Source organism: Oncorhynchus mykiss, chromosome 14 (assembly GCF_013265735.2).
Source record: "Oncorhynchus mykiss isolate Arlee chromosome 14, USDA_OmykA_1.1, whole genome shotgun sequence".
Lineage (NCBI taxonomy): Eukaryota > Metazoa > Chordata > Actinopteri > Salmoniformes > Salmonidae > Oncorhynchus > Oncorhynchus mykiss.
The window spans coordinates 10,605,745-10,630,345 of NC_048578.1; the positions used below are offsets into that span (position 1 = coordinate 10,605,745).

At 41.8% G+C, this 24,601-nt stretch overlaps 1 protein-coding gene across 1 annotated transcript in view; it reads left to right on the plus strand.

The window, feature by feature from the left end:
- The first annotated feature begins 9,847 nt into the window (after positions 1 to 9,847).
- The window catches only part of LOC110487730 (vascular endothelial growth factor receptor kdr-like), a 73,650-nt gene continuing 58,896 nt past the window's right edge, over positions 9,848 to 24,601 (plus strand). The window contains exons 1-2 of the mRNA XM_036942928.1: positions 9,848 to 10,420; positions 22,508 to 22,595. Coding sequence (XP_036798823.1) covers positions 10,360 to 10,420; positions 22,508 to 22,595 — 149 coding nt within the window. The 5' untranslated portion in view covers positions 9,848 to 10,359. The remainder of the gene's footprint in view (positions 10,421 to 22,507; positions 22,596 to 24,601) is intronic.

Below are 24,601 nucleotides of genomic sequence, written 5' to 3' on the forward strand. Positions count from 1 at the left end.
AAGCTTCCAGTCTGTTATTCAAACTCAATCAGCATGACAGAGTGATCTCCAGCCTTATCCTCGTCAACACTCACACCTGTGTTAACGAGAGAATCACTGACATGATGTCAGCTGGTCCTTTTTTGGGAGTGCTGAAATGCAGTGGTAATGTTTTTGGGGGATTCAGTTCATTTGCATGGCAAAGAGGGACTTTGCAATTAATTGCAATTCATCTGATCACTCTTCATAACATTCTGGAGTATATGCAAATTGCCATCATACAAACTGAGGCAACAGACTTTGAAAATGTATATTTGTGTCATTCTCAAAACGTATGGCCACGACTGTAGACAGACTTCTCCCCATCTCAGCTACTACTACATCAATATGTTTTGACCATGGGTCAAGCAGTTTAGTCATCTCAACTTGCTCAACGTCCACATTATGTATTACAACATTTAGTTGAGGTTTAGGGTTTAGTGAGTGTTTTGATCCAAATACAATGCTTTTAGTTTTCTAAATATTTTTGGCCAACTCATTCCTTACCACCCACTCTGAAACTAACTGCAGCTCTTTGTTGAGTGTTGCAGTAATTTCAGTCACTGTAGTAGCTGACGTGTATAGTGTTGAGTCATTCGCATGCATAGACACTCTGGCTTTACTCAAAGTGTCGTTAGTAAACATTGAAAAAAGCAAGGGGCCTAAACAGTTACTCTGGGGAATTCCTGATTCTAACTGGATTATATTTGAGAGGGGTCCATTAAAGAACACCCTCTGTGTTCTGTTAGACAAGTAACTCTTTACCCACATTATAGCAGGGTGTGTAATACGTTTTTTTTCAGCAGCAGACTGCACTGAAGTCTAACAAGACAGCCCCCACAATCATTTTATCATCAACTTCTCTCAGCCAACAGGTGGCTGGATTATCTTGGCAAAGGAGAAATGCCCACAAACAGGGATGTAAACAAATTTGTGCACAAAAAGTTGGAGAAACAAGGTTTTGTGTGTGTGGAACATTTCTGGGATCTTTTATTTCAACTCATGAAACATGTGACCAACATTTTACATGTTGCGTTTTTGTTCAGTATAATTTGGAAAAGAAAATGGTATGTACAGTGGCAGGTATATTAGGTATGTCGAGAATACAGTGCCTTCCGAAAGTATTCAGACCCCTTGACCTTTTCCACCTTTTGTTACGTCCTCAGCAATCTACACAAAACTCCATAACAGGTTTTTATAAATGTTAGCAAGTGTATAAAAAAAACAGAAATACCTTATTTACATAAGTATTGACACACTTTGCTATGAGACTCTGGAATTGAGCTCTGGTGCATCCTGTTTCCATTGATCATCCTTGAGATGTTTCTACAACTTGATTGGAGTCGGGCCTCCCGAGTGGCGCAGTGGTCTAAGGCACTGCATCGCAGTGCAAGCTGTGCCACTAGACATTCTGGGTTCGAGTCCAGGCTCTGTTGCAGCCGGCCGCGTGTGGGGTGGCACACAGATTGGTGCGGCTGGCTTCTGGGTTAAGTGAGCATTGTGTCAAGAAGCAGTGCGACTTGGTTGGGTTGTGTTTCGGAGGACGCACAGCTCTCGACCTTCACCAGGGTACCAAAAGATATCTGCAGAATAGAAGGTCCCCAAGAACACAGTGCCCTCCATCATTCTTAAATAGAAGAAGTTTGGAACCACTGAGACCACCAAACTGAGCAATCGGGAGAGAAGGGCCTTGGTCAGGGAGGTGACCAAGAACCTGATGGTCACTCTGACAGAGCTCTATAGTTCCTCTGTGGAGATGGGAGATCCTTCCAGAAGGACAACCATTTCTGCAGATCCCCACCAATCAGGCCTTTATGGTAGAGTGGCCAGATGGAAGCCACTCAGTAAAAGGCAGCCCACTTGGAGTTTGCCAAAATGCACCTAAAGAGTCTGAGAAACAAGATTCTCTGGTCTGATGAAACCAAGATTGAACTCTTTGGCCTGAATGCCAAGTGTCACATCTGGAGGAAACGTGGCACCCTCCCTACAGTGAAGCTACAGTGGCAGCATCATGCTGTGGGGATGTTTTTCACCGGCAGGGGCTTGGAGACGAGTCAGGATCGAGGCAAAGATTAACGGACCAAAGTACAGAGAGATAGTTGATGAAAACCTGCTCCAGAGCGCTCAGGACCTGACTGGGTCGAAGGTTCACCTTCCAACGGGACAACGACCCTAAGCATACAGCCAAGACAACGCAGGAGTGGCTTCGGGACAAGTCTCTGAATGAGTGGCCCGGACTTGAACCCGATCTAACATCTCTGGAGAGACCTGAAAATAGCTGTGCAGCAACACTCCCCATCCAACCTGACAGAGTTTGAGAGGATCTGCACAGAAGAATGTGAGAATCTCCCCAAATACAGGTGTGCCAAGCTTGTAGCGTCATACCCAAGAAGACAAAGTACTGAGTAAAGGGTCTGAATACTTATGTAAATGTGATATCTCAGTTTTTTTAAAATATAAATTAGCAAACATTTTTAAAACCTGTTTTTGCTTGGTCATTATGGGGTATTGTGTGTAGATTGATTAGGGAAAATATCTATTTAATCAATTTAAGAATAAGGCTGTAACATAACAAAATGTGGAAAAAGTCAAGGGGTCTGAATACTTTCCGAAGTCAAGGTGCAGGGCTGAGTACTGGGCAGGTAGCTGGCTAGTGATGGCTGATTAACAGTCTGATGGCCTTGGTCCAGTTTTTCAAAAGTTATCTATCTGGATTAAGCCTATCAGATAGGATTAAATGCATAGAAATAGAATGAATAGAATGGGAGTCCCCATTCAAGTCAATGATTCGTCCATTCTTTTCATTCTATTTCTACGCATTTAATCCTATCCAATAGGCAAAATCCAAATCGATAACTTTTGTAAAACTTGGCTCTGGTGATAGCTGTTTCTCAGTCTATCGGTCCTGGCTCTGATGCACCTGTACTGTCTCTGTCTGCCATATGGTAGAAGAGTGAACAGTCAGCGACTTGGGTGAACAGTCAGCGACATGATTTTCTTGACCTTCCTTTGACATCAAGTGCTGTTAATGTCCTGGAGGGCAGGCAACCAGGGCCAGATGAATGCAGGGGTTTACGGGGGCTGAAGCCCCTGGGCCCAGGCCCGAGGGGGTCCCAAGAGGACCCCGCCCCCCCCAAAAAAAAAGTGTTTTTAAAATATACTGTGTACAGTCGTGGCCAAAAGTTTTGAGAATGACACAAGTATACATTTTGACAAAGTCTGCTGCCTCAGTTTGTATGATGGCAATTTGGATATACTTCAGAATGTTATGAAGAGTGATCAGATGAATTGCAATTCATTGCAAAGTCCCTCTTTGCCATGCAAATGAACTGAATCCCCCCAAAAAACATTTCCACTGCATTTCAGCCCTGCCACAAAAGGTCCAGCTGACATCATGTCAGTGATTCTCTCGTTAACGCAGGTGTGAGTGTTGACGAGGACAAGGCTGGAGATCACTCTGTCATGCTGATTGAGTTCGAATAACAGACTGGAAGCTTCAAAAGGAGGGTGGTGCTTGGAATCATTGTTCTTCCTCTGTAAACCATGGTTGACTGTAAGGAAACACATGCCGTCATCATTGCTTTGGGCTTCACAGGCAAGGATATTGCTGCCAGTAAGATTGCACCTAAATCAACCATTTATCGGATCGTCAAGAACTTCAAGGAGAGCGGTTCAATTGTTGTGAAGAAGGCTTCAGGGCGCCCAAGGAAGTCCAGCAAGCGCCAGGACCATCTCCTAAAGTTGATTCAGCTGCGGGATCGGGGCACCACCAGTACAGAGCTTGCACAGGAATGGCAGCAGGCAGGTGTGAGTGCATCTGCACGCACAGTGAGGCGAAGACTTTTGGAGGATGGCCTGGTGTCAAGAAGGGCAGCAAAGAAGCTACTTCTCTCCAGGAAAAACATCAGGGACAGACTGATATTCTGCAAAAGGTACAGGGATTGGACTGCTGAAGACTGGGGTAAAGTAATTTTCTCTAATGAATCCCCTTTCCGATAGTTTGGGGCATCCGGAAAAGAGCTTGTCTGGAGAAGACAAGGTGAGCGCTACCATCAGTCCTGTGTTATGCCAACAGTAAAGCATCCTGAGACCATTCATGTGTGGGGTTGCTTCTCAGCCAAGGGAGTGGGCTCACTCACAATTTTGCCTAAGAACACAGCCATGAATAAAGAATGGTACCAACACATCCTCTGAGAGCAACTTCTCCCAACCATCCAGGAACAGTTTGGTGACGAACAACGCCTTTTCCAGCATGATGGAGCACCTTGCCATAAGGCAAAAGTGGTAACTAAGTGGCTCGGGGAACAAAACATCAATATTTTGGGTCCATGGCCAGGAAACTCCCCAGACCTTAATACCATGTAAAACTTGCGGTCAATCCTCAAGAGGCGGGGGGACAAACAAAACCCCACAAATTCTGACAAACTACAAGCATTGATTATGCAAGAATGGGCTGCCATCAGTCAGAATGTGGCCCAGAAGATAATTGACAGCATGCCAGGGGGGATTGCAGAGGTCTTGAAAAAGACTCTTTGCATCAACTTCATGTAATTGTCAACAAAAGCCTTTGACACTTATGAAATGCTTGTAATTATACTTCAGTATTCCATAGTAACATCTGACAAAAATATCTAAAGACACTGAAGCAGCAAACTTTGTGAAAATTAATATTTGTGTCATTCTCAAAACCTTTGGCCACGACTGTATACAGTATATATTGTACATGTAGTATATATTTAGTATTTTTTTTACTGCAACTGCCAGCCACAGGAGGACTCAGGAGTCCACTCTCAATGAGTGTAGACTGCCTGCTGCTGCCTGCTGCCACTCTGCTTATCATCAGATGGGGAGAGGAGGTAGGGGCCCACCTGGGTAACTGGAGGGCCCTGCCTTTATTAGGTAACTGATTAAAAAAAAAAATTAAAATGTAAACTGCATAATAAGCAAATGTGACTACTAGTCAATTATGTGAGTCAGGGCTGGAAGCCAAGAGGCAACAAATATTAAAATAGATATTGCATATTTTTTTTACATGGTTTAAAAATAAAATAAACAACCACAGTAGCCTTCTCTCACTGTTCAAAATACACCAGAGTTCATAATTTATCCACAGAGGATCAATAGTGTATAAAAAATTACTGTGGATTGTGATTTCTTAATTCAGCACTGCAGGCAGCGTTTCCCCGGTGATGCGTTGGGCTGTCCGCACCACCCTCTAGAGAGCCATGCAGTTGAGGGCGGTGCAGTTTCCATACCAGGTGGTGATGTAACCCATCAAAATGCTCTTAATGGCGCATCTGTAGAAGTTTGTGAGGGTCTTACGGGCCTGCCACATTTTTTCAGCTGCCTGAGGTTGAAGAGACACTGTTGTGCCTTCTTCACCACTGTGTTGTTGTGGTGGAACCATTTATGGTCCTCAGTGATGTGCACGTCAAGGAGCTTTTGACCCTCTCCACTGAAACCCCGTCAATGTGGATGGGGGTGTGCTCCCTCTTTTGTCTCTTGGCGCTCCTTGTTTTTTTTTACGTTGAGGGAGAGCTTATTCTCCCGGTACTAATCCGTCAGGGCACTAACCTCCTACCTGTAGGCTGTCTCATTGTTCTTTGTAATCAGGCCTACCACTGTCGTGTTGTCAGCAACATAACCATGGGTGAATAGGGAGTACAGGAGGGGGCCGAGCACACACCCCTGTGGAGCCCCCGTGTTGCGGATCAGCGTGGTGGAGATGTTGTTGCCTACCCTCATCACCTGGGGTCGGCCCCTTAGGAAGTCTAGGACCCAGTTGCACAGGGATGAGTTCAGACACAGGGCCCTGAGCTTAGTGACAAGCTTGTATGGCACTATGGTATTGAAAGCAGAGCTGTAGTCATTGAACAGCATTCTCACATAGGTATCCCTCTTGTCCAGGTGGGATAGGGCAGTGTGCAGTGCAATGGTGATTGCGTCATCCGTGGATCTGTTGGGGCAGTATGCACATTTTTGTGGGTCTAGGGTGTTGGGCAAGGTGCAGGTTTGAGGTTTTATTTATTCGCACCGAAGAAAATAAGTGAAAGACAAAACAGTACAGATAAAAAACAACTGATAAAAACGGTGTGCAGGTGAAGTTGGAAGCTCAAAAGGGCTTATATGAAAACCACAGCACAAATATAAGTATTAAAAAAGTTTGTTCAATCAGTTAAAAAAAACATATTAATTATAATTGTGCATGATATACTCGGTATGCAAGAAAAAACTACATGGAGGGGATTATTGGGTAGTTTGGTTTATCAGGCTCACCCCAAGTCTTGACTTGAAGTTATTGAGGGATGATGAGGTTTTGGCAATGTGAAGATAAGAATTCCAGAGTATGGTACCTCTGTATCTGATAGAGAATTTGACTATGTGGGGATATAGATGTTATATAGATGGATTTCAGAATTAACCTGGAAGAATCAATTGAAGGGTTTAGGTAAACTTTCTGGGAGGTATGAGTATTTGTAGATGACAGTGCATAATTGGCATACATTAATGTCGTAAATAGACAAGATATTGAGTTTCTTAAACCAAGGTGCAGATGTACCCAGGTAATTAGAGGAGGTGGCTAGTCTTGCACATTTATTTTGTATGATGAGTCATTTGTGTAGGTAGGAGGCATATGTACTAGCACAGATAATATCACAGTAAATGAGATATGGGTAAGCAGAGTTAGGAAGCAATCATGATGAACCAAACCACTAATCTTGATGATGATACCAACATAATTAATCACTTTACTGCAGTCAAACTGAATAAGATCTTTCCAGGATAGCTTTTCATCAATTAGAATTCAGAGGAATCTAGTGGATTTCACTTGTCCATTTCATTTCCACCAATTGAGATTCTGGCTATTTATTTTTATTTTTTTGAATATTTTGTATTCTTACTAGAGAATACAATAAAGTTGGATTTTTTTTTTACTTTTAAAAATAATTTGTTTATCTGGAATCAATTGGAAAATTTGGCCATACCTGAGTTGGCTTCAGAAATGAGTCAATCAAAATTATTGTGTGATAAAATCAAATTGCTATCATCAGCAAAGAGAATGGGAAGTATGGTAGAAGACACAGCAGCAAGGTCATTGATATACTGTAGATTAGGAATAACAAAGTGATATGGTCATTGACTAGCCTCTCAAAGCACTTCATGATTACAGAGGTGAGTGCTACGGGACCATAGTCATTTAGTTCAGTTACCTTAGCTTGTTTGGGTACAGGAACAATGGTGGACATCTTGACGCACATAGGGACAACATACTGGGATATTGAGAGGTGGAATATGTCCATACATTCCATCCAGCTGGTCTACGCATGCACTAAGGATGAAGATCGAGATAGAGATACCGTACCGGCCGGCAGCCTTGCAAGTGTTAAAACGCTTAAAAATTCTACTTATGTCAACAACCAAGATCGGGAGCCCAAATCTCTAGTTTATCGTTTTGCTTGAATCTCAAATTGTCAGTTAGGCTGAATTAACTTTTTCTATGATTGATTTTTTTTTACTAAACTATTTTATAAATGAAATAAAATGTAAACGTTTTAGAGCTAAAAAATCAAATCAACTGTTCTTTCTCATTTCCAATGAAAACTTTTGGTGCAATTCTATTTTACACCCACAAGATGGTGTCTGATACTGGAGCAATTAATAGCCTGTCAACGTATCCTGTGTATACTCTGATCCATAATACAGTATATTGAGAGCACTATGTAGGGTAATAAAGATGTAATGAGGATAATAAACTCTTAACAATTGATTTTCATATAATAGTCTTGACATAGCCTACATAAAATGCAATTACCGATAAAGCCTAATCCCAGACAAGACTACAACAGGTAAAAGTTCCATATTAATCAGAGATGATTGTTGGATGATGCGATGTAAACATCAATCAAAACAAACTGAACATAACTGCAGGACCAAGACATTATGTAGCGCACTGCATACGTCAGAAGATTTTTCAGCCTCCTGTATCATCGTATGCGAGAGATCTTTTGAATAGGGGGTATCGTTTACATTCTATATCCATCATCGTCCTTTGGTCACCGGCGGTCAGGGCCTCACTGAAGAAAGTCTTTGTTGCTGCTACCACTCCTTTTACTAAGACTTTATTGTTGGGTCAAATGAAAGACGGCAAGCTGCGTGTGTAGAACTGGCCAGGCCCTCTTATTGTGTTTCGTCGGCTACAACAGATTCTAAAATAAAACGTCTTAAAACCTCACCTCTTTCAGCACTCCGCTTCCAGCAATTGTTCCTGCCTGAGTCTTATCTAGCTTCCCTCCCAATCCAAGGAGAATGTGCCCTCACTGCCCTGCTCTCTGAAGACTCACTCTATCATATGAGTGAAAGCACTATACATAAATTGCAGGCATGCTAGGTGGAACACGACAGGCACATGACCAGTCACAAACTGATGTCTCGTGCTCAGGATGTTGAAACAAAAGGTAAATGGTGTGATAAAGATTGTTTCATCATATTATGAAGTCAGTTACTTACAAAGTGTATATCCTGCCCTCATTCCGTCTTCATTCTTTACAGTCAGTGAGATGTCGCTGTTTAGGCCTCCTCGGCACTGAGTTGATTTCTCAGGTATTCTTTCAACCTTTTTTTATTGACACATTTAAAAACGAAAAAGTAAACAAAAGTTACTTCAGGCCAGGGTATTCATCTCATCAATTCTTGATGAATGATTGACTTCATGTGTGTCAGTAAAAGTGATTTATCATGCATTTCTGGGCATATTATTCACCTTCAATAATCTGGTGTCAGGTTTATGATGAATTCCTCGTATCTAGTTAAGTCATCATGGTTTATGATGTGCAGAATGAATCGCACACACTTGCACAGACTACAAGTCGAGCTTGATCAATTATTTCCCATGTTCTCAAGAAGAATGATGTGGAAGAATGGTGTTCTGCACAGACCGCAGAGTGAGTAGTGGGCCTCACCTATCAGTTGTCCAGGTCTGCGGTACTGTGCTGGTGCTCAACTAAGAATGGTAGGTCATGCAGGTCTTGCATTGTGATGGACAGAAAGGTGAGGCAGGATATTCTTATTTACAGTACCTGACACAGAGAGCTGCCAATATAATTTGTTGAAGGAAAACAGTCGGCTGCACATCCACACACCATGGGGTGCTGCTTGGGAACAGTGGACTCACGCCACGCACAGAGGATTATTTACATTTGATATAAAAAGCTGTATATCCTGTTTCCAAAGTTAAAAATAAATCCAACAAATATTTATTCTAAGAATTCGAACCGATATTTCCCCTTTGAAAAACCCCACCTCATGCTGGTTTCCCCAGACCAGATCATCTCTATTTTTAGACACTAGGTTTACTATTTTTAATTGATCAAGGTCAAGTAGGCTGTTTTGCATTCTCTTCGTGCAACGTTGTGACTTGTATTGGGCAATGAAGGGCTGTGCAAATAGTTGAATTGTGAAACAGTGAATTCAAGAATTGAAATGTAGTATAATGCTGATGTTGCACTAAATGGGTAAATTATGTTTGACTGATTAATTTAAAATATTTTTTTTCCTGTCAGTGAAGTCTTGGGAAAAAAAATTCAAGTAATTAAAAACCTTAAGCGATAAAACTGTTTGATGTAGCAAAGATGGTGCCAATACCGTCATCAATACATATGAAATATAATGTAGGCTATTTGCATGTCATATTAGTGAAATTAAAATGCAGAAAGTGTTTCTAGAACTGAAAACTGTCACAGCAGTTTGTCCCGAACAAGTGACGTTGCATACTTCCTTTGTTTTTCAGTATAAAGACACAAACGGCCATGCACTGCAAGCAGTGCTGAGTACGAGTACCGATGCGGATGAGACATTCTTTCAGACAGTTGCGCATTAATTAGTCTGCACTACGTTGTTCAGAGGATGTATGGTTGATTTTTCTCTGTGTTTTGTCTATTTAAAATTTGGAGCTTTTTGTTATCGTGTACAGAATATTTTAGGAATCGGGCACTTTGTGGCAACGCTTGTTCAAATTCAATCTAATCAGTTCCAAGGAAGGAGGGATACTGTCGCGCTGGTCGCACCTGCCCTCGGGGACTGCTCTCATCTGTCTCTTCAACTGGAACCAAAACTGCGCTGGGGAGCTGTCCTGCAAAACAAGCTATGGGATACAAGGAAAACTGCTGAGTTTCTTACATTTTGATCTAAGGATTGTTGGGATTAAAAACGAAAGGGAATTTGTCACTTTTGGACTATTAGCCCTAGCTGCGAATTTTCTCCGTTTTCATCCTCAGCCAACACTTTTGGCTCTTCCTTGGGATTGATTTTATTGAAGTAGGGCTATCATCTGTGGTCGACAGAATGGCCCCGCTCGACTGCGCGAAACTGTCAATTCTCCTTCATTTGATCACATATATCACCGGTAAGAATTATTCCATATTTATCCAGAGATGGTTTATCCAAAAGTATTATTTGGTTATGCGAGCTGGACCTCAGTATAATTTCGTTACTTAATGCCACCACATTTGATGATTTATTACCCTGTCAAATATGAATAATTGAAGATTGATTTTCACGTTTAGTCTGTCATTTTGCTGGTATGCAGCCTATTAATAAGTATATTGTATTTTTTTATTCAAGAGTTTGAAGACACAAACTCATTTTGTTTTGGAATGGACACATTACGACATAGGTTTATGAGGTGATCATTATCAAGGATAATCCTGTTTCAATCATGACCATATCACACAATCCAACTAAGTTAAATTGAAAATGCCCCTGTTCTTTCTTGGAATTACAATTCCATGTCGTTGAAATGCAGTTTTTATGGTAATTGAAGTTAATTTAAAGGTTGAGGTTCTGCCAATTAGGAATCCATACAGGTATGGACATTGCAGTTCATCTTGTCACCAGTAGATGTCACTTTCAATTGAAGTGAGGATTTAGCCTAATTGAGTACCGGCTACTGTGGTGTTTTACCTTAGTGAGTTTATGACCTATACCCATGACTTTATTATCACCTATACCTTTCACCTATTACCTCATTAGTTGACTGTTTGTTCTCAGTTAATCTCAAATGAGTTCATTCAGATTGGTCGTTTTTGTGTAAAATGTACTGGATATTGGTGAAATTATGTCTGATGTGTTACAGAAAATTCGGCCCCTGGAGGAGGAGAAATCAATTTGAAAACAAAACCAGTGTTTCAGTTATGGTGAAAATATGTGTTCTAGCATTGTTATCATGTGGATCTCCTGAGTCAAAGGTTGTTCAACATCTTGAGAATAGAATGTATGTTTCACAAAGCAAGCCACATTGTTATAACTTGGCAGCCCCAGGATCTTGATGCCTCTCCACGTAAACAAAATGGAGCAGAAAAGGTGGATGTTTCTCTAGATTGTGTCTTTCCCGGTGTGCTACACAGATATGTCTTCCTCCCTGTGTCCAAATAAACATGACATCCAAGCAGAGGAAATACTGCCCCCATCTATCTCCTCCATCCCCTGCTACTTTTTTAGTGTCTAGCTTTGTCTACAATGTTTCCAAATAGATTTCCTTCACTGTCCACAAGCGGAGCGTGGGAAAGACACAAGGAGGAAGCGGATGGAGGGGCAGGAGGCACCCTGGTATTGTTCTGGCCAGTAGAAGTCACGGAAACGTGACACGCTACCTGAGAAAATATTCCTTCCCGGAGCTCCTTACGCTCACAGGACAATGGGGAGGAGGAAAGACAATGGGGAGGAGGAAAGGAAGACCATTTCTGCATGGTGATTGGCTGTATGGTAGGGCCATTAATAATAAATGGGGTCTAAAGACAGGGATGAGGAGAGTTTTGGTCAGATGGACAGGTACATTACCACAGAGATGGGGGTGGGGTCCACTACAAATAATCTGGAATAAACCCAACTAACCCAATTTATTGTGCTGGTGATGTGACTTTGTTTAGTATTGGAAGTCATTGAGATTGTTGGTGGATTTGTAAGGCACTGCTAGAGATAAGTGACATAAGAGGCGTTGATTATAGATGCTTGAAATTGGTAAATCCTCTTTCCTATCGCCAAAAGCGAGCACTAATATTAATATATTGTATTTGTTACCCAACTCTCTCCAGATCAAAGCGGACCCTTATTAGGCCTTACCTGTCAACCCCATTTACCATTACATACCTGTCAACCCCATTTAACCATTGCATACCTGTCAACCCCATTTAACCATTGCATACCTGTCAACCCCATTTAACCATTACATACCTGTCAACCCCATTTAACCATTACATACCTGTCAACCCCATTTACCATTACATACCTGTCAACCCCATTTAACCATTGCATACCTGTCAACCCCATTTAACCATTGCATACCTGTCAACCCCATTTAACCATTACATACCTGTCAACCCCATTTAACCATTGCATTCCTGTCAACCCCATTTAACCATTGCATTCCTGTCTAACCCATTTAACTGTTACATTCCTTATGACTCGTTCAATGATAGAGAGGTCAAGTAAAAATGATTAGCACATATTCTACTCTAAGTGGTATGTGTGACTGCTTTTGATTTAGCGCAAGGCATGAGTCCAGCGCTTCTCTCCTCCTCGGCCCGCTGGCACTATCTGAAGCCTGATGGCTCTGACAGCCGGAGAGTTCTTTCCTGCAGCATCTCTTTGCTCGGGACCATGAAAACAGATCTTTATTTGATGTAACTGTCTTGTGTTCAGATAATACAAGTTCTCCCTCCACCAGTACAGTGATAGGGTGTGTGCACTACGCAGTAAAGTTGGTCTATTTTGTCTATTACCGTGGCTATTTCTCGTGGGATAATATCATCTCTCTTGGGATTGTTGACTATCATCACATTGACGGGAACAGAACGTTCAGATGGGAACTATCTCAATCACCTTCAGAAATGATGCTTGACACTGCCCATCTGCTGGAAGGTCAGACCCAGAGCAGGGTTGTGGTTGGGAAACTACAACAGATTCAGATGAGTCAGGGAGTTTATGGCATGGTTTTGACACCCACGCCACAGTTAATGGAGACCTAGAGGACAGTAGGGTTCCGCTGACCATAAGTCATTGACTGAATCACACAAAATTAGATGAGGGAAGGGGAAGTGGTGAGAAAACTCTTCAAACCAAAATGGGATCTAAGTTTCTTCCTTTTCAGCCACAAAACCACAAATCCTAAACAAAATCAAAGTCTTTGCCGATCCAGTTCAGCCGCTTAGTTAAAGGGAATAACTGAGACGATCAAATGTAACATTATCCAACCGTGCACTTCATTGGCCTCACATCTCCCTTAACTTTGTTTCCAATTCAAACAACCTGTCCCAAAAGTCAGCCCATAGTGTCAAATGGAAACTCAATGGTCCCGTGTGCCTTTTGAAGCTGTTTCTCTGGGTTAAGGAGTATGATGTTCCAGTTAAGTAGATTTTTTAAATATTTTTTCTCCCCTCTGTGGGCACTTGAGATGGCCAATGGGAGTGATAGGGAGAGGTCATCTAAGTTCAAAGGGAGCTCATCCCTCACCAACGGTATGTCCGTGTCATGCAGCCTACACACACACACACACACACACACACACACACACACACACACACACACACACACACACATACACATACACATACACACACATCCACACACACACACACCAAGCATCTCTGTTTCTCTCTGACGGGCTAGACTGCTGCCAACATATCCACCAATGTGGTGTTATTCCAAGGTGAAATATTAACTCAGCTGTTGGTGTTGGCAGGTTTCCTTAGCTCTCGTACCTCTCTTGTACATGATGGATTCTTGGATTGGGAGACTTCTAACTGCACAGCAGAAGCACTTCAGTTGAATCTGGACATTTTACATTCAGGGATCAGTTGTTATCGCTGTTATTAACAGTGATGATAGCAGCATCCCCCTCTATAAGACATATATCTTTCTTGCTGAGCCGGCAATATATTTTATATTAACCCCTTCATGTGATTTAAATTTCTTCTGTCCACCAGCCAGTTGTAATCTCACATGTTATGGAACAAGAATCCTCCTGGCTTACACATTGGAAGAGCTCGTAGGAATCTCGTTATACAGGATATTCCTATAGTTAGCCACATTTTATTCTGTATTACCAGGAAAAGCTGACTGGCCACCCATTGTCCTTTATTCTGCCTTTTTAAAGGAGATGCAGGGACATTCTGTCTCCAAGAGGTAGTCTACGGGCTAATAAAAAAATAACTCTCTTTTACTGTTGTCTTAACCATACTGTTGACAAAGTGCAGTGATTTCTGAAGGACCCATATTGTTGACAAAGTGCAGTGGTTTCTGAAGGACCCGTATTGTTGACAAAGTGCAGTGATTTCTGAAGGACCCATATTTTTGTCAAAGTGCAGTGATTTCTGAAGGACCCATATTGTTGACAAAGTGCAGTGGTTTCTGAAGGACCCATATTGTTGACAAAGTGCAGTGGTTTCTGAAGGACCCGTATTGTTGACAAAGTGCAGTGATTTCTGAAGGACCCATATTTTTGTCAAAGTGCAGTGGTTTCTGAAGGACCCGTATTGTTGACAAAGTGCAGTGATTTCTGAAGGACCCATATTTTTGTCAAAGTGCAGTGATTTCTGAAGGACCCATATTGTTGACAAAGTGCAGTGATTTCTGAAAGACCCGTATTGTTGACAAAGTGCAGTGATTTCTGAAGGACCCATATTGTTGACAAAGTGCAGTGATTTCTGAAAGACCCGTATTGTTGGCAATGTGCAGTGATTTCTGAAGGACCCAGTGTGAGAGTGTATTCTCAACACACAAGGAGAAACTCTTAACTGCACAGAAAGAGCAGTAGTAGTAGCAACTTCTTATTTTGGCTGGGGGTCCCAACTCTTGTCAATGTTTTCAGCTCTTTGTTGTAAATCTGCCACCAGAGCATAGCAAATCTTGTGAGTTTGTCTTTCTGTGTGTTTGTTCTGACACACTCAACCTAAAGACAACTCACAAAATACCACTGGCTCAGAACAACATCACAGTGGGATGGCTGTATCGTCACGCCATGAGGCAATGAATATAACAGTGCAAGACAGGTTAACCCCAATGTAACCCCACAATCCATTATAGCCCACCAACTGTGAGCCAGTGAAGCCTTGAAATTAATAATGGAATATTTTAAGTTCCTTGTTTGGGAAATTCGCAGTAGTGTTAAAGCCAGTTGCTTAAACTAAATATATTGTGACAAATGTGTGGAAATGTTATAATGTGCTATTGAGGTAAAAATGGTGGCCCAGTGCGGTACAGGAAGCCAGTGATCATGTCGGTGGAAACTGATTGACTATAGCTGGCTACTGTTATGCTACTCTGCTGTATCCATGGACACACTGCAGCGAATATGACTCACAAGCCTCTGACCTTTCGCTTTCATAAAGGAGTGTGTCCCCCCCACCATCCTCTCTCTGCCCTTTGTTCCCCATGTTGGACTTACAAAGAGATGGAGTGGCAAGGTTAAACGAGGGAGTCATTATTCCGCATTGTTGTTTTTGCCTTGAAAACCCCAAAATATATCCTCTCACTCTCACTCCAGAGACTGCCTTACTGGTAGATGGTAGGACGGGAAGCACGGGAAGCACACAGAGACATGAGGGAATTCCATACGTTATTCCCAGCACTTTAAAGAGGAAGAGAGAGAGAACGAGAGAGAGTGAGAGTCTGAATGGGGCAGTAGCCAGGCAGTCCAGGCTAGTTGCCAACAGCTCGTGTGTATTAGTGCGTAATAAAAGCCCATTATTATGGTATGAGATGACTGTGTTTGGGAGGAAATCCCCAGTTCAAACCCTTAAGCGGCATCATATTGGGTTCAGCAGCAGTTTCTTACCTAAAGGATTTAACATCAAATCAAAGTGTATTTGTCACATGCTTGGTAAATAGCAGGTGTAGACTAACAGTGAAATGCTTACTGACGGGTCCTTCCCAACAATGCAGAGAGAAAAATGTAAATAATAGACAACAATAACACAAGGAATAAATAAAATAATAACACCAGGAATAAATAGAAATATAATAACACCAGGAATACATAGAAATGTAATAACACCAGGAATAAATAGAAATGTAATAACACCAGGAATAAATAGAAAAGTAATAACACCAGGAATACATAGAAAAGTAATAACACCAGGAATATATAGAAATGTAATAACACCAGGAATACATAGAAAAGTAATAACACCAGGAATACATAGAAATGTAATAACACCAGGAATACATAGAAATGTAATAACACCAGGAATAAATAGAAATGTAATAACACCAGGTATAAATAGAAAAGTAATAACACCAGGAATACATAGAAATGTAATAACACCAGGAATACATAGAAATGTAATAACACCAGGAATACATAGAAATGTAATAACACCAGGAATAAATAGAAATGTAATAACACCAGGAATAAATAGAAATGTAATAACACCAGGAATAAATAGAAATGTAATAACACCAGGAATAAATAGAAAAGTAATAACACCAGGAATAAATATAAATGTAATGACACCAGGAATGAATACACAATGAGAAATGATAACTTGGCTATAAACCCAGGGTACCAGTACCGAGTCGATTAGCACGGGTAGGGTACAAGGTAATTGAGGAAGATATGTAAATATTGGTAGAGATGAAGTGGCTAGGCAACGGGATAGATAATAAACAGTAACAGCAGTGTAAGTGAAGAGTCAAAAGAGATTAGTGCAATAAGGGTCGATGCAATATTCCAGGTAGCTGTTGGTTAACTATTTAACTAACTATTTAGCAGTCCTATGGCTTGGGGGTAGAAGCTGTTCAGCATCCTGTTGGTTCCAGACTTGGTGCATCGGTATCGCTTGCAGTGCCGTAGCAGAGAGAACAGTCTATGACTTGGGTGACTGGTATAGAGGTCCTGGATCGCATGGAGTGCCAGTTGCCATACCAAGCGGTGACGCAGCCAATCAAGATGCTCTCAATGGTGCAGCTATAGAACCTTTTGAGGATCTGAGAGCCCATGTCAAATCTTTTTAGCCTCCTGATGTGGAAGAGGTGTTGTTGTGCCCTCTTCGTGACTGTGTTGATGTGTTTGGACCATGATAGATCTTTAGTGATGTGGACACCGAAGAACTTGAAGCCCTCAACCCGCTCCACTACAGCTCTGTCGATGTGAATGGGGGCGTGTTTGGCCCTCCATTTCCTGTAGTCCACAATCAGCTCCTTTGTCTTGCTGACGTTGAGGGAGAGGTTGTTGTCCTGGCACCACACTGCCAGGTCTCTGACCTCCTCCCTGTAGGCTGTCTCATCGTCATCGGTGATCAGGCCTACCATCACCATCAATACAGGTAATGAGTGGAGAACAGGAAGGCTTCTTAAAGAAAAACTAACAGGTCTGTGAGAGACGGAATTCTCACTGGTTGGTAGGTGATCAAATACTTATGTCATGCAATAAAATGCAAATTAATTACTTGAAAATCATACAATGTGATTTTCTGGATTTTTGTTTTAGATTCCATCTCTCACAGTTGAAGTGTACCTATTGATACAAATTACAGACCTCTACATGCTTTGTAAGTAGGAATACCTGCAAAATCGGCAGTGTATCAAATACTTGTTCTCCCCACTGTATTTACTTGAGTCATTTTCTATTAATGTATCTTTACTGCTACTCAAGAATGACAATTGAGTACTTTTTCCACCACTGCCCAGGGTTCTTATCTTAATTATGAGATTGAAAGGCACAATGGTGTTGAACGCTGAGTTGTAGTCAATGAACAGCTCATGAGATAGTATTTCGATTACACAAGTGTCTGGCAGAAAACAGCTGAAATGGTTTTGGGTGTTTTAAAGAGCACACTGATTTCCATGGGGACTAGACACAAAGATAGGATTTGGATTAGTTTAAAAACAGTCAATTTGTCATTGTTTGGAGGCCCCTTGTTCTCTGACTAAATTTTTGCTTTCCGTTTAGCTTGACCCCAAACACGTCCAAATAGAGCTTGGAATCCCAACCTTTTAGAAGCAAAAGCAAAAGTCCTTCCTGGAAGTGTAACGACCACACGTGTTTTCAAACACAATGTCCTGTTCTTTGTTGTTTCCCCAGCTCTGCACAGAGGGAGGCTAGGAACTTATGAATGGAGGTCCCAGAGTAACACTACCAATGTCAACTGCTGTTTGAAAACTGTCATAAGAGCCCAACGCCAACATGCACTGAGCTAAATATGGCAACCCAGAGAGGCATCGGATAGTGGTTGCTCTCTCTCTGTTTTTTGTTGGTTCCATGCCTGTCCTCTTCTTTTATGGCTCCTAATGAGAACCAGGTCTTAGACCCTCTGAACTGAACCACCACAACAAGCACAATTTCTGGATTCTTCAGGCGTTCCGTTGGAGGAATGCGGCACACAGCTGTTCGGTGGGGGCGGGGGGACACGGCGGGTGGCTTGATGAGGGGTCTTTTTAAGTGGGAACCATCCATCTGTAGTTTGTTGCAGAGCAGAGGGAACTGCCTGTTTTAGGAGAAGAGTTTCCCTCTGGTGAGGTCAGGTTGTAGTATGTAGTGTGTGTGTGTGTGTGTGTGTGTGTGTGTGTGTGTGTGTGTGTGTGTGTGTGTGTGTGTGTGTGTGTGTGTGTGTGTGTGTGTGTGTGTGTGTGTGTGTGTGTGTGTGTGTGTGAGAGAGAGAGAGAGAGACACTTTGTGCATACAGTATGTAAAAGCAAGTGGATCAAAGTGGTGGAGTGGTAGAGTTTTTGAATGAGAGTCAAGTTCAATTACAACCAAACGATAATACTGTAACATAGCATCAGCAGTACTGTACTAGAGGTCATTTGTAGACAGTAAATAAAATAGTGATCGGGGAAATAAATCCATACAGTACATATGGCAATATTATTTTTGGACGATATTATATAGATAGTTGACTCCAATTTGTGCTACTGTAGGTAGCGTTAGCTAGCACTAGTCGGCTGTACCTGCACCAAAAATCTGGTATTTTTCATCCTGTAGCTTGTTCTCCATCTTCCTTTTAAATATTGCGCCGACATGTTTTCAGCTCTTTTGTTTCTCCTGACTGATCAAAACAAATTGTCTCGTGATCTCTCGTCTCTCTCCAGCAGACATATAGTGAGACATTTTTTTGAAACATCAAATCGCAATAAGATCGCAGTATAGGATCTCAATACCTAAGTATCGAAGATCCCCACCTAAGTATCATGATAATATCGTATTGTGAAGTCCCTGGCAATTCCCAGCCCTGGTAAATAAGACTTTTTTAGGAATATATATATAAATTATTTAAAGCATTAATGGACAACATATGAGCTTTAGGAAACATTAGCTTTAGGCAGGACCGTTTTCTAGGAATCTCGGTGTGAGTACGTCCTTTTCTCTCAGCTGGTTTGAAATATGCACCGTCACATTCTTCAGGCCTTTGTTTATGTACACATCGATCCATCCATGTGTTAATACACACATGGGCAATAAGAAAAAAGTCGTAACGACAGAGTCGTAGCGTGTTTGTCTGAAGATTGTGATCTCTGATTTAGGTTTAGCATAAGTAGAAGTATTAAAGAGAGTGATGTAGTATACTTAGACCCTCTACTCTAGTTCTCTGTCATACTGAGAGGAATGTTTTGATCCCTTTAAAAACCTTTGACCACATCCCTTCCCCTCCAAATAACCTTGGACTCATACGAAACAATGATGTTATAACATTTTGGGGGGGAAGTTGATATTGAGTGCCAACATTGGCATGGGCAGTTCATTCTTGAACAACAGCTGTTCAGACCCTCACAGTGAAACAAATCCGAACTCTGTGTACTTTTGATTGTGTGTGTGTGTGTGTGTGTTGTGTTCACGTGCATTTGTGTGTGTGTGTGTGTGGGTTTCTGGAGTCCACACAGGGAATTAGCCTTGTTGTGTAATTCCATTGACTGTCTGGATACTGTGTGACTCAAGTAAAAGCTTCGCTGCAGATATCCGCTCTGAAAGAGAAAATGTAATGAACGTGTTTGCCTGGCGACCGGACTAAACCCCAGGCTGTCAGTACACAAGCTGCTTGGGGAGTAGAGAGTCTAAAGAAGGAAATCACTGCAGAGAGAATGACAGTGCTTCCTATGCTGAGTACCACGAGCAGCACCTATCAACAGCTTCAGCCAGGCCCACCCCCCAACTGGGATTTTTAATCCACCGTTTCAACCTCTCCTTTTTGTCGCTCTTCCCTACAAATGTAATAATAGCATACAGAGCATCAACAAGATCAGAGGTCAATAAAAAAAGTACATCTGCCCAAATAAGTGTTATGAGAAAGAGAGGAAGAGAGAGAGAGTCCCCACCAAGCTAGATAGACTTATTGATCTGGAGGAAGTGCTTGTTGACATGTTGCAGGGCTCATCTGGGTCTGCCCGGTTCTCCCCAGTTGTGACTGACCCGTCTGGCTGGCTGAGGTGCACAGCAGCTCCCCATGCCCCCCCCCCCCCCCCCCCCCCCCCCTCTCATATGCCTCCCACCCACCCCACTCTAACACACTCACATAGCTCATCACTACCAGACCAGACCAGTATCCATCCAGAGCCCTACTCTACACGGACTGCACCGGAAACAACCCCCACCCCTCCCATCCCAAACTCTGACCCCTGCACAGCAGAGCACCACTTGCATAAGAACCAGCAGCAGAGTAGACCAGAACATGGACTGTACTGACTCAGGGGAAAAACTCCCAAGGAATTTGTCACACCACTAGTAAGTCAGACTGTAGGATTCTTGGCTGTAAATAGAGGAATGGTGTAATTTGCTTGACTGTTAATAGAGGAATGGTGTAATTTGCTTGACTGTTAATAGAGGCATGGTGTAATTAGGTTGACTGTAAATAGAGGCATGGTGTAATTAGGTTGACTGTAAATAGAGGCATGGTGTAATTAGGTTGACCGTAAATAGAGGCATGGTGTAATTAGGTTGACTGTAAATAGAGGAACGGTGTAATTAGGTTGACTGTAAATAGAGGAATGGTGTAATTAGGTTGACTGTAAATAGAGGCATGGTGTAATTAGGTTGACTGTAAATAGAGACATGGTGTAATTAGGTTGACTGTAAATAGAGGCATGGTGTAATTAGGTTGACTGTAAATAGAGGCATGGTGTAATTAGGTTGACTGTAAATAGAGGCATGGTGTAATTAGGTTGACTGTAAATAGAGGCATGGTGTAATTAGGTTGACTGTAAATAGAGGCATGGTGTAATTAGGTTGACTGTAAATAGAGGCATGGTGTAATTAGGTTGACTGTAAATAGAGGCATGCTGTAATTAGTTTGACTGTAAATAGAGGCATGGTGTATTTAGGTTGACTGTAAATAGAGGCATGGTGTAATTAGGGTGACTGTAAATAGAGGCATGGTGTAATAGGTTGACTGTAAATAGAGGCATGGTGTAATTAGGTTGACCGTAAATAGAGGCATGGTGTAATTAGGTTGACCGTAAATAGAGGCATGGTGTAATTAGGTTGACTGTAAATAGAGGCATGGTGTAATTAGGTTGACTGTAAATAGAGGCATGGTGTAATTAGGTTGACTGTAAATAGAGGCATGCTGTAATTAGGTTGACTGTAAATAGAGGCATGGTGTAATTAGGTTGACTGTAAATAGAGGCATGGTGTAATTAGGGTGACTGTAAATAGAGGCATGGTGTAATAGGTTGACTGTAAATAGAGGCATGGTGTAATTAGGTTGACCGTAAATAGAGGCATGGTGTAATTAGGTTGACTGTAAAAAGAGGCATGTTGTAATTAGGTTGACTGTAAATAGAGGCATGGTGTAATTAGGTTGACTGTAAATAGAGGCATGGTGTAATTAGGTTGACCGTAAATAGAGGCATGGTGTAATTAGGTTGACCGTAAATAGAGGCATGGTGTAATTAGGTTGACCGTAAATAGAGGCATGGTGTAATTAGGTTGACCGTAAATAGAGGCATGGTGTAATTAGGTTGACCGTAAATAGAGGCATGGTGTAATTAGGTTGACCGTAAATAGAGGCATGGTGTAATTAGGTTGACTGTAAATAGAGGCATGGTGTAATTAGGTTGACCGTAAATAGAGGCATGGTGTAATTAGGTTGACCGTAAATAGAGGCATGGTGTAATTAGGTTGACCGTAAATAGAGGCATGCTGTAATTAGGTTGACCGTAAATAGAGGCATGGTGTAATTAGGTTGACCGTAAATAGAGGCATGGTGTAATTAGGTTGACCGTAAATAGAGGCATGCTGTAATTAGGTTGACCGTAAATAGAGGCATGGTGTAATTAGGTTGACCGTAAATAGAGGCATGGTGTAATTTGTTGTTTACTGTAAGACAACTATGAAGTGACACTTTGAAATGCGCAGTGTGTATTAATGTATCCACTGAGTGTGTTAGCCAATGTCTGAATGTGTGTGTGTGTGTGTGTGTGTGTGTGTGTGTGTGTGTGTGTGTGTGTGTGTGTGTGTGTGTGTGTGTGTGTGTGTGTGTGTGTGTGTGTGTGTGTTTTACAGGTCAGGTCAGCCTACCGGCCCCTCTTCTGCTTCCCTCTGGGGACACACACCTTCGCCACACTGGGAAGTCACTCATCCTCACCTGCAGGTATGACACATATTCACACACACACATAAACAAACACACACACATACTGAACCAACAAGTTCCCCAACAGAAAATATGTTTTAACTTACAGATGTAGGATCTTAATTTGAACCAGTTTGCTACAGCAGTAAAATAATCCCGCAGCAACAGGAAATGTGAATTATTATGTGGATTATAATTACTGGACATTTTTGTAGGGGTTGATACATTTTTCTTAAGGCAAAATCAAGTCTGAAATTTCAAAGTGGAAATGACAAATACATTACACATTTTAAATGTCCTGCATTGCAGGAAAGTTCTCATGCAACAGGGTGATGAAATTAATATTCTACATCTGTACTCTATAGGGCCCCATCACAAGAGTTAGGAGTTGTTCCTGCCCACACAACCAGACAAGGAAATACTTGTTTTTTACAACTCTGGGGTTTTCTCGGTTAGGTCATATGGACAGAACAAAAAAAGTGTAAATGCCTTATAAAATAGGCCGTTCATTTTGATGATAGAGGTACGGGAGATAATCTGAACTCCCTGGCAAGCCTTACATCAAAAATCCAAACGGTTCATGCCAACACCCCTCCCCTGTCATTTATTAGCTCCTGGTCCTGCTCCAGTGGTTGGCTGTTCTCTGGACTGCCATTAGACAGCTAGGTCAGGATAAAGTAAGGAGAGGGAATGTAAAAGGGACTGCTGGAGCATCAAGACCGTCAGACCACAGAGGCAGCTAGGCAGTTACACTCCCAGCCAGGAACAGTGTGGTCCCCATTTATCAATCTGTTCCAAATTCCTCCGGGGGGCCGATGGGACCCCTGTCTGTCTGAAGTGCACACATTTGTTAAGCGTTTAGAGAGCCTTGCATAATTTTCTAGACACTTCAGGAAAGCTAACCCCTGTTTTCCTAATGCAACACTTCCCTCCAAGGCCATGTGCTAAAAAGTCCCCGACTGAAACTATGGTTTCTAGCCTCTTGATGAGAGTTTGAAGTTGCTTGACCCAAGGCGCTGTAGGTAGAGGCAGTGGTATGCAGCGAGAAATTGTTCAAGATCCTCTGGGATCGTTTTTAATGGGACCTTAAAAATGGCATTGTTTGGAATATGTGTTATTTGAACACATCATCCAAGAGACCCCAGCCATGTCCTCATGTGCAAATCCAAGTTATCAAGATGACTCCAGATTATTGGAAGGGCCTTTAAACACTTTCCAATAAACATAATCTGAGAGGTCCTGGGGGGAGGGGCTGGACCTAATCAACTGGCAACCGGAACAAAATGGTGTGACACTGGAAAAATTCCCACAGAATAATTATTGCAAACCATTCATCTATTTCTTTTCCTGAGAATATCCACTATCAAAAAACAGAAAAGGCAAATAATCAGTCAAATCAGGTCAAAGCCAAAGTTTTACACGGATTTGAATAAGTTTAAATAAAAGTTCTGATGGATTCTCAAAACTAGAATCCTTAGTTGCTACATCCATTTTTGGACTTAATTAATTATATATAGCCATTGATTCTTGAAGAATATAACTTATACATGCCTCACGAGTTTAGTTAACCTGTTGTACCCCATCAGAACCCAACATATAATCTTGTTTTAAACAATGTACATGTAAACAAACACTGTATCTTCTAAAACTACCATTTTGATATTGTGGATGGTCAGTCCTTGCATCCCTAGCTCTGTCTATGAATTTAAAAGAGGTTACATTTTCTCCAGGCTGAGTGACGGCATTGTTATTGTTTCAATTAAGGATTCCAGCTTTAAGAGCTTGTGCCTGTAACATTTGAGAGTATGTTTGTGTGCATAAATCAGGTGAGACAAGGAAGGTATTTGACTTGGTGATGCTGCTGACCTGAGGGTGACGACCCAGAACCCTAGTGGGGGTAGAAGGGTAATAAGAAAGGGATGATGCAGGTGGTCTGACTGACCCTCTCAGACCCTCAGTACTTTGTCGCTTGACTTAGATGTTGCCCTTAACCACAGATCTAGAATCCGATTTCCCTACCCTCA